This window comes from Cornus florida, unplaced genomic scaffold (assembly GCF_030987335.1).
Source record: "Cornus florida cultivar Cherokee Brave unplaced genomic scaffold, ASM3098733v1 CherokeeBrave_3.0.0_Hap2_Chr04, whole genome shotgun sequence".
NCBI classification, from domain to species: Eukaryota; Viridiplantae; Streptophyta; class Magnoliopsida; order Cornales; family Cornaceae; genus Cornus; species Cornus florida.
Window position 1 is genome coordinate 73,649,617 of NW_026775574.1, and position 10,087 is coordinate 73,659,703.

The following is a 10,087-nucleotide window of genomic DNA, read 5'->3' on the forward strand; positions in this document are numbered from 1 at the left end:
CTCTCTCTGAGCTCTCTCTCTCTCAAACCCAGAATACATCCACCATTTCATTTTGGGGACGAGGTCGGACCAGATCAGATCCGGATGAGTCGTTGGAGAATGTGGTTGGGGACAAGGTCTGGAGGCTGTTGGGTGAGTTCACCGTCGTCGAGCTAGCATTGGATGCTGAAGCAGTCATTGGTGACTCCGCCGTGGAGAGTCACAGGGGATTTCATGATGTCTAGTGACATTGGACACCTGAAGAAGCTAGGAATTGTGATGTCCAAACTTCTTAGTTGGTTTGACTGTGAATCTGGAGGCTGTTGGGAGAGTTTGGGAGGTGGCAAGGCGGCAAGTTGGTGGGTGAGTCGGGATCGAATCGAGTCAGACCAGATCTGGATGAGTCGTTGGAGAGTGTAGATTTTGTAGTTTGCAGTTGTAGAGAGAGAGAGGGCAAGTTCAGAGTTTTGATTTTTTGATTCTTGAACAATCTGGACATGGGTTTTGAGCTTTTGATTCTTGCAGAGAATAGATAAATTGAAATATATGGGTTTTGACTTTCTGATTCTTGTAGATTTTATAGTTTGCAGTTGTAGAGAGAGAGAGAGAGAGGGGGCAAGTTTAGAGTTGAGAACGAGAATAGAGATGAAGGCAACTGGGGAGGCTAACTTGAGTTGTCCTAAAAATATAATCGGTTATGGGGTAGGGAATGGGGCGGGACGGGGCGGGGCGGGGGCAGTTATGGAGATTATAGGGCAAAAAATTAACTGGTTATGGGGTGGTTTCGGGGGCACCAAAATTAAACGGGGGCGGGGATGGGGAATGGAAAACCCGCCCCAAACCACCCCATTGCCATCCATACTCACAGCATGATAAACCAAATCTGAAAGGAGTGTGATAGCAAAAATGATCGAAGCTTAATATGAGAGTAATAAATTCAAACATGAAGAGAAATGAGAGCATTTAATCTAATTTTAAACATCCTAATAAATTGACCTCCCTATATAACACGTTTGCCCTCCAATGCCTATGAGAGTATCCCACAGGGCCCACACCTATCATCAAAATATATGTATTATAAATACGTAGTATATAATATATATATATACATATATATATATATATGTATATATAGATACACACTATTAATTAGTTTTGCACCTCCTAGTGAAAAATTTTTTTAACTGTCAATTTAATCAACCTTACCAGAAAACAAATTCGAAGAGGATACTGAAGATAAAAATTAAAAAAAAACAAAAACAAAAACAAAAAAAAAAAAGTTCGAACTACCAAAAATTGGGAAGGATATATATATAGTGTAAGTAACTCGCACCCGTCACTTTAATTTTAAATAAACTAATGACTCAAAAAAGTTGTGTCTGGCTGATCGTTGCCATATATTTAAAGTCAGAAAATGATCATTCATTCATGCTTAGCTAAATGAAAAGGAACAAAAACAATATAAATTAAGCTTGTTCTTTCCTTATAGTTCCTCGTTATTGTGGCAACAGCACATGCATTATTGTCTATATTTGTGTGTGTGTATATATATTAGTATAATGATTGTCAATAATGATTAGAAGATTGGTTGTCAGTTTATCATTAAAACAGTTAATTAAGTTAATTGAGTCCTATACCAACCACAAAAAATAAAATAAAATAAAATAAAAGTCTATTAGGACCAGCTAGCCAAGAAATTTCTTCAACTGTAAGCTACACAACACAAACAAGGAAGTGAGAGACGATATTATTATAAATAAGTGATTAAACAACCAAATAAATGCTTTAAAATAATATAAAACAAGATTTAACAGTTTGGCAACAGATGGTTAGCCTCTCTGAGAATCTATGTTTTTAATTTAATAATGACAAAGAAATTAAAATTGTAGAGCTCATTCTACAAAATACAACAGCTCCTGTACACACCCGATCAATAGCGCGCCAAATCTGACCCTAATGCCCCTTTTAGTAAACCACTTATTAAATTCAAATTTCTAATAATTTTTTACTCACATGCATGTGCTTGGATTCGATGTGTTGTATTGAAAATGCACCTTTTTTTGACTTCATCAAATGGTTTTCCATTTGCTTGTGGATTTTTCAGCAGCCAAAGCAGTTCTGTTTTTGTCCCATAAGTAATAAGGGATAATTACAGCTCCCTTGTAGATTGCCTAAATAATATGAGTCTCTCTTCTAATTTCAAAAATAATACTGACCTTCCCTATTAGTATTGACTTTGACTCGTTAAATAATTTTTAAACTATTGTATTTTTAGTTTAGCATTTTCAAGCTTTGTAAGGATATTCTCGAGTTTTAAAATAAATCTTGAACATGACATCAGCAATGTCAGATTTCATTACATATAGGGATGGTAATGAGGTAGTTTGGGGTGGGGAACGCCATTCCCGTCCCCGTTTAAAATAACTACCTCAAGCCCCACCCCAAAACCATTTATTAACGGGGCGGGACCAAAGTGAGTTTTATAAAATATTTTCGTAATTGTAACACGGATAACAAAATTAAATAAAATAAATAATTTTTCAACCATGGTCATATATATTTTTTTCTCTTATCCAGATAAAAACAAAATTCAACGTCTCAATTGAAACATAATACCAAAATTATTGTTGTAACATCAAAATAATATATAGAAGTTCTCAAATAAAAATAATACAGAAGAATATTTAGTGATTGGAAGATAATAAACTTGGATATGCTTAATATATACATAATATTATTGAATATAAAATAAAATATAAGGACAAATTTGTAATTTATCAATACAAACGGGACAGGGTGGGATGACTTTTCCCCATCTCCGTCCCAAACCATGTGTGTTTTCAATCCTAACCCTCATTCCCACTCGAAAACCATTAAACCACCCCATAATTGTTCTAAATGGGATGCATGGGTGGGGCAGGTACTCGACGGGTGTATTTTTCCATCCCTGATTACAGTAGTGTTACTCAAACTTAAACTAGAGGAAAGACATATGCTATATTTGAAACTAAATGGGATCCTTGTTATTTAGGCAATCTACAGGGAGGAAAGTGTAATTATTTCTATAAAAAAAAAATTAAAAATGATATTATTGATTTTTATACAAATTAATTTCACAATTATTAAAAGTCAAAACAAAATCTTTTTTTCTTCATATATTAAAAAATTTGTTTGCAAAAGAATCATTAGATAAAGTGTAAAGGGTAGTGTTATATATATTTACCATCAAGATATGTGGTGCCTAGTTGTATTTTCTCTCATTTCAAAGTAAAAGGTAAATGATTTAATTCTTTAAAAAAAAAACAAAACAAAACAAAACAAAGAGTAGTTCGACATCTAGAACTAATTTAAGAAAGTAGTACAGAGTTTTTTTTTTTTCCCTTTGTTTTTTATTTCCAAAATTAGAACTAAAAACACATTTTATACAAGTTTTGTAGAAGAATTGTTCAACTTCACATTAAACTTGGAGTACCCTTCATGTCTCCAAATCTATGGTTCATCAATATATTTGGTCCTTGTCACAAGTTCCCAAACAAATAATTAAATGGATTTTGGAGTAGCTTCATTTATTGGACCTACAAAAATATTGAGCTAGCGTGCGTACAAACTATGTGCCGACAATTTGGTCTTTCGTTTGTGCATGGTCAAGCTCAGAATAATGTTTTCTAGTGCCACGGACACATCCTTCCATGAAACAGTTGCACGTTGGTTTCATTACGTCCCACATTATTTAATGATCCCAGTAATAATTTTAATTTTTATTTTTATACAAATTTAAGAGAGTTTTTGGTTGCTCTGCAAAGATTTCCTAGAAAGTAGAAACGGTATTATAATCTGTACTTGAATTTTTTTTTTTTTTTTTTTTTTAACAATGCTTTGATTTGCCTCCAGTTTAGTGAAAGTTGATAATATTTATTTTTAAATATTTCTTCTATAGATATGCTGGTCAAGTCTTCGTAGAAATAAAATATGTGTGTGTTTTTTGTTAAAATAAAAAATATAATAATAATAATAATAATAATAATAATAATGTAAAACTCATCTTTTATACAATAAAAAAATAACAAAATAAAATAAAAAACTCCAATGTTTTTTCACTTTCATGTGATCTTGGAATTAATGGTGGAAGCTATGAATAGGAACTCTGATGTGAACATTCAAATGATGAAAAGACATTCATATTCATGAAAGGCCCACGAAGACTTTCAAAACAAACATTTTAGATCAGCATGAGCACATAATATTCATAAAATAAATTGGAAGTTTTGATTTTTTCTCTCTACAAACAAAAATAGGTTAAATGATGAAAAGACGTTGATATTTTTGTAATGAGAGAATACATTATCCGGAAATTTTGACAAGGGCATGTAGGAAATATATTATATAACATAAAATTTATATAGCATGAGATAAAATTTTGACAAAGGTATTTCAGACTTAAATCACATAAAATGAGAGTTAAAGTGAAAGTAAATTTGAAACCGGGATCGTGAGAGTGATAAAATTAAATTATAAATAGTGAGAATTTGAACTTATGAGAACGAGAGCGTGTTCGGAATGTAAGAACGACACCCATTAAAAAAGATTGTGTGACTTAATTTCAGACAATCACAGTTAAAAACTCGACGAGAGATATCTTTCAAATTAATACTTTTTAGAGCTAAAGATTGTTCTTTCCTAGTATTTTTCTTTCTAATCATTTAATAAGGTTGATGGTAATGCAAAAATATACTTTGAACATCTAACTAGGATTCTCTCCAAAGCAATTTTAAATCATGTATTGTTTAAATTGACAATGCAACATTAACGTAAACGTCATGAATATGTTGTATGGGAGAGTATCCTCGTGTCAATTTTCATAGGGTACTCAAAATATTCAGGGGTGGAAATATCTTTCACTATTACCAAAATAATAATAAAAAATAATAAAAATAAAAAAAGTGGCCTTTTGAACTGCTGTCTCCATCATACCTGGAAACTCAACGTAAGTCACGCAATAATTGTTTGGCTATCTCTTTTGTCGGCAACAGCCACAGAGAGTACTCTTTTTTCTTATTCCTTTTAGTTGAAAAACTATTGTAATAAAAAGTATATGTACCTTGAAAAACTACTGTAATAAAAAGTATATGTACCTTGAAAAACTACTGAATCTGTAATGTGGTATGCGGCCGTTGCATCGGTGAAATGTGGTATCTTAAATTATATAATTTTTTTTAATGAGTATCGTTTTTATATTCTGATTATATTTTCGCTTTTATATTCCATAGATATTGGCTCAAATTCTTAATATATATGATTTAATTTTATTATTCTTAAGTTGTGACTGTTGATCCCATTATCCCATTATCGTTTTATGTAACTTAAGTGACATCTCTCTTAATAGATATACTTTATTTATTTTAAAAACTCTCTACAATCTCTATTATCAATAAAAATGATAAAATATTTATTGAGAGAGCAGCCACGTGTCAGTGTACCCGAAGACTTAGTATTGCAAGCTTTCTCCTCAAATGCAAAGAAACATGATAATGCACTTCTAATGTTCGGTCATAAAAGGGAATTAGAACCCTTTTCAGCTACATATTTGTTCTTTTCACGTGTACTAAAATTTGCTGTGTATGTGTCTCATCTTAACCCTAATATACAAACAAGACTAAGTACATTAAAGTACTCATCGACTTGTATGAACTCAGTTGCATTAATGAAGTTAAAATGACAACCCAGAGAGCCAAAAAATAATAATAATAATAATAATAATAAATAAATAAATAAATAAATACTTGTTACGTATTTAATGACATATTATAATAAGTACTTTCATAATAAAATTATTAATTTATTTATTTAGTAACATATTTTTTAAAACATTTTTATTGTTAAATTTACAATAAAAAATAAATTTGGTAAACATTTTTAAAAATATGTTAAACTTACAATATGTTACCGTATCTGATAATAATAACTTTATTAAAAAATATGTGTAATTGTCATTATAAAAAATAAAATGGATAAAATTGTCTAATTAAAGAGAGTTGCAAAAAATATTCAACATAGTAGTTTTATAATCTCCAAGTTATATTTTTAAATTATATTTTCATTCAAACGCTTTATTGAACTAAATTTGGTAATCATTTAAAGTGCTTATACCACACACATCTAAACTTAATTTTTTAAAATAAAAACAATTTTAAGAAGTAGAGAAGAATCTCAAACGGGCTCAATGAGAATAAATTAAAAATATAAGAAACGTTTTCTAGTCTTCCTAAAAACAGAATTTATTAGAGTTATTTGTTTGTAAGAAAGAGAATTCGAATATTCACCACTATAAAATATAAAAATATTTGTTTCTAAAGGGACTCGAATATGTCATCCCAATTTGTTTATAAGGAAACTCAAACCTTAACCTTCACCCACACATCCACGTGCAACAGCTAAGAGTTCCATTTTGCTGTGAATTTCTCACTTTAGTTTGTGTATAAATCAATTAATAAAATTGGTCTTGCTTGTCTTGGTAAAAAAAAACAAAAAACATTCTTGGGAGATTTTTTTTACTTTCTATAATCTCGTTTATGATAAATTTGATTGCGTTTCGACTTTTTTAAAAATATCTAGAGGACTTATTATAAGTACATTCTTAGTCCCATCCTTGTTCCTTAATTACCGGAGGAGAAAAAGAGGAAAAAGAAAATACGTCCCTTCAATGTGACCAATAATGTGATGTAAATTGACTAATATTTACACAAATTATGACACAATTATTCACTTAAAACACCCATAAATATTCTCAACAAAAACGCTTACAATTATAGAGCCAAATCAAACAGCATCTATTATTAATGCTGACAACTTATACGTATCCATATACAAACACCATATATAACACCCATATATATATATATACTGTTATATATATAGATGAAAAAAAAATAAAATAAAAACCCAAAATAAACATTTACATTCATGATTCATTTCACAAACCATACAACTTGTTATATTTAGAAAACAAAAAATAATTTTAATGTAACATTATATTATATTATAGTATAGTTTTGTCAAAAAGTTACTTTATTGGTCAAATTTTAACTAATAAATACTTCTTTTTTTTTCAATACCAAATACTATGAAAAAAAGAAAAACAAAAATCAACCTCTGTACAAAGGCGAACGTTCTTGAACGACTTTGGACAATTTTGTTTGCCGGAAAACTTTCATCGGACTCGGAAAATGCCATTTCCTTCCCTTCGACGACGATCTGACATTTCCGGTGCCGGAATTTGACGAAATCGGAACACTCACCGATCTCGATCTCCTCATCATGCGCGAATAATCATCCTCCTCTTCCTCCTCCACAATAATTCTGCTCTTCTTCAACGATTCTTCATCTTCTTCTCCGACTCCTTCGCCGCCTTTCTTCGAACTGTTCCTTGTCTTGAACACCGACCAGAACGCCGACGATTTGGTCGGATTGCGCGCGAGCGGCGGCTTCGCGCCGCCGGCGTCTCTCTCCCCGCCGGCGAACCTCGATCGGAAGAACATCCCGACGGAACTCGACCGCCGGAACGACGGCTCGCTGTCGATGAGGTTCGACACGCGGCCGACGGATCCGACGCCGCGGGTGGACGAGAAGAGGGAGAAGGAGGACGAAGAGGACGAGGAAGACGACGTCGTGTCGGTGGGGCAGCAGGCGCAGGGGCGCACGTTAGCGCAGTCGGGGCAGAGAGTGACGAGGCGCTCACGTAAGCAGGTCGGGCAGATTCCGCTCCTCCGGCGCTTCGAGGGGTGTTTTGGACATTTCCACACATCTTCTTCCTCCACGTAAAACGCCATTAACTGTAAGTAACCCCCCTCTGTCTCTCTCTCTCTCTAACTTTTCTCGCTCCAGAATCTTGATAGACTTTGCAGTTGCGGGTTCAGTTTTTGTTGTTCAAACTCTCTCTCTCTCTCCCTCTATGTTTGATGCTTTCTCTCTCTAGATTGAAAGGGTGAGGTTCTTAAAAAGGGTGGGGGAGACAGCTCAACTATGGTGAGCGGTTGGCGCTTAACCATGGTTAAGACGCCTGGTAAACTTTGGTGGACCTAACGCCGCGTTTTGGGTTTGGGCTTTTCAAAAGGCCTTGGAAACGAGAACATTAGTTAATTGCCTGGTGTCTTGCACGAATTCACGAACATGCCATTTATATGTTATGGAGACCTGAATTTCTTGCATATAAATAATTAAATAAATAATCACACGAACACATGTCGCATTATTGGTTTTTTTTTTTAAGTAACATTTTGATCTTTGAAATTTTATTCAGAGGAAGTAGCTAGTTTGACCAGTGAGCTGTTGAATTGGATGATCAAATCAAAACTATCATATCAGCTTTGATTCTCTCGTATTTTTTTGATTGATTATATATATATATATATTGATTTTACAAGTTTTCTCATTTGTGGAATGAGATTGCATTCCTAATTGACATTATTTTCAATTCTTTAAATATCTGAACATGTAAAAGTCTCAATCCCTCCTCATTCGGAAACTGTATGATAGCACTGCAGTGTAACACTAAAACACAGATTTTTATTTATTTATTTATTTTTTGGGTAGACATTGGTAGTGTCATTTTTTTTAGAGCACTTCAAAATTTATTACTGAACAAATAATTACCGAGAAATTTCTTTTTGAAATTGATAAGAAGAGCACAAGAAAGAAATTAACCACCTTAATAGATTTTATTTTTTTGTGCTTGTGCATAATTTGTGAAATGTATATTATTTATACAAGTGTATTGCATTATTATTATTATTATTATTTTTTTTTTTGGGTGTTTAAAGTCTTTCCATAGGTTGTGACTTTTTATGCATCCTTGTTTGGTATATTTTTGTATATTTAATGTTTAAAAGTCTATCTTAGATTGGATGAGCCTAGGTCAATTTGGACAATACTCATAAGTTATGTTTAATATAGTGTAGCGTAATAACAAAGTGACAAGTGTTTTATTATGTTAAAAATAATAATAATAAAATATTTCATAAGTTTATTTGGATTAACTTCAGTAAGATCCAAATCAAACTCATATCTGATGATCTTTTTTCCATGCTACTCAACTACAAGTATCTTGTTCAAATCAAATCTATGAAAGGAATTGGATTAGGATTTTCAATTGTGAGTGATAAGATTTCATGTGTGAACTAATATATATTGATTTTGTTCTTTTGAAGCGTGACTTATATTGTTTAGCCCTCCGTTGCCTTCTTATTAACAAGGAAAAATAAAATAAAAGAAAAGAAAAGAAACCAAATTGTTTGTGTAAAGGTACATGCTTGCACTTGTTAATGGTGTTTTGTCCCACATGTGAAAATAAATATGAATCTATGATTGTCTTATAATTAATCAATTTTTAAGAAAACAGATTTTACTTTTTTTTATCAAATCGTGACTAAATACTTTCTTTTATTTATTTGAATAATGTTAATAAACCTTTTGTAATGCAAATACTTTAGCCGGTAGTGACTAGGTTTATAGTTGAAATCTTAAGTCTCACCATCATCAGACAGCTTAATCCAATTATTTTTACATAATTTTTTTGGGTTGATTCAGATTTTATGATAAAGATAAATAATCAAATTAAGATTTAATTTAGATTTTATTGGGTTTAACCCAAATAACTTTTCAAATTTTTTAATTTTTTATTTGGATAATGCTTCCGTCTTACTTCATCCGGAAAGATTGAGGTTAACACCTCTTTTAAACTTAAAAAAAAATACAAAATATGGGTTATACTTATTTTTTAAGTTTAAACCCGACAAATTTAATTTTTTTTCACCTCTATTTGCTCCCATCCATGTATCTCACTCACATGGTCATCCACAACTTTCTTTTCCTTTAGCTCCAATTGTCAATCATTCCAAATTTTAATATTTCCTACGAGGACACTTATCACTTTATTGTCGTGCCACATGGGTGGTAAGTATAAAATTTTTACTCACTGATAAATAGGCAAGTATTGTCCGGTCAATTTAGTTATTAACTAGAGAGGATATGTGATTTTGTTATCATTATTAATTTTTTTGTCTTCACAATTTAAAGCCAATAATCATTTTTGTTGCGTTATGGACCTCATCAT

General features: G+C 31.9%; 1 protein-coding gene across 1 annotated transcript; it reads right to left on the bottom strand.

Moving 5' to 3' along the window:
* Positions 1–6,897: 6,897 nt before the first annotated feature.
* LOC132303534 (uncharacterized) lies at positions 6,898–7,958 on the bottom strand. The gene has a single exon (XM_059800829.1). The coding sequence runs from the start codon at positions 7,803–7,805 to the stop codon at positions 7,122–7,124; it is 684 nt and encodes a 227-aa protein (XP_059656812.1). The 5' UTR covers positions 7,806–7,958; the 3' UTR covers positions 6,898–7,121.
* Between the last annotated feature and the right edge of the window lie 2,129 nt (positions 7,959–10,087).

Excerpts from the sequence above, each read along its gene's own strand:
- LOC132303534 (XM_059800829.1), bottom strand. The coding sequence starts at position 7,805 with ATGGCGTTTTACGTGGAGGAAGAAGATGTGTGGAAATGTCCAAAACAC.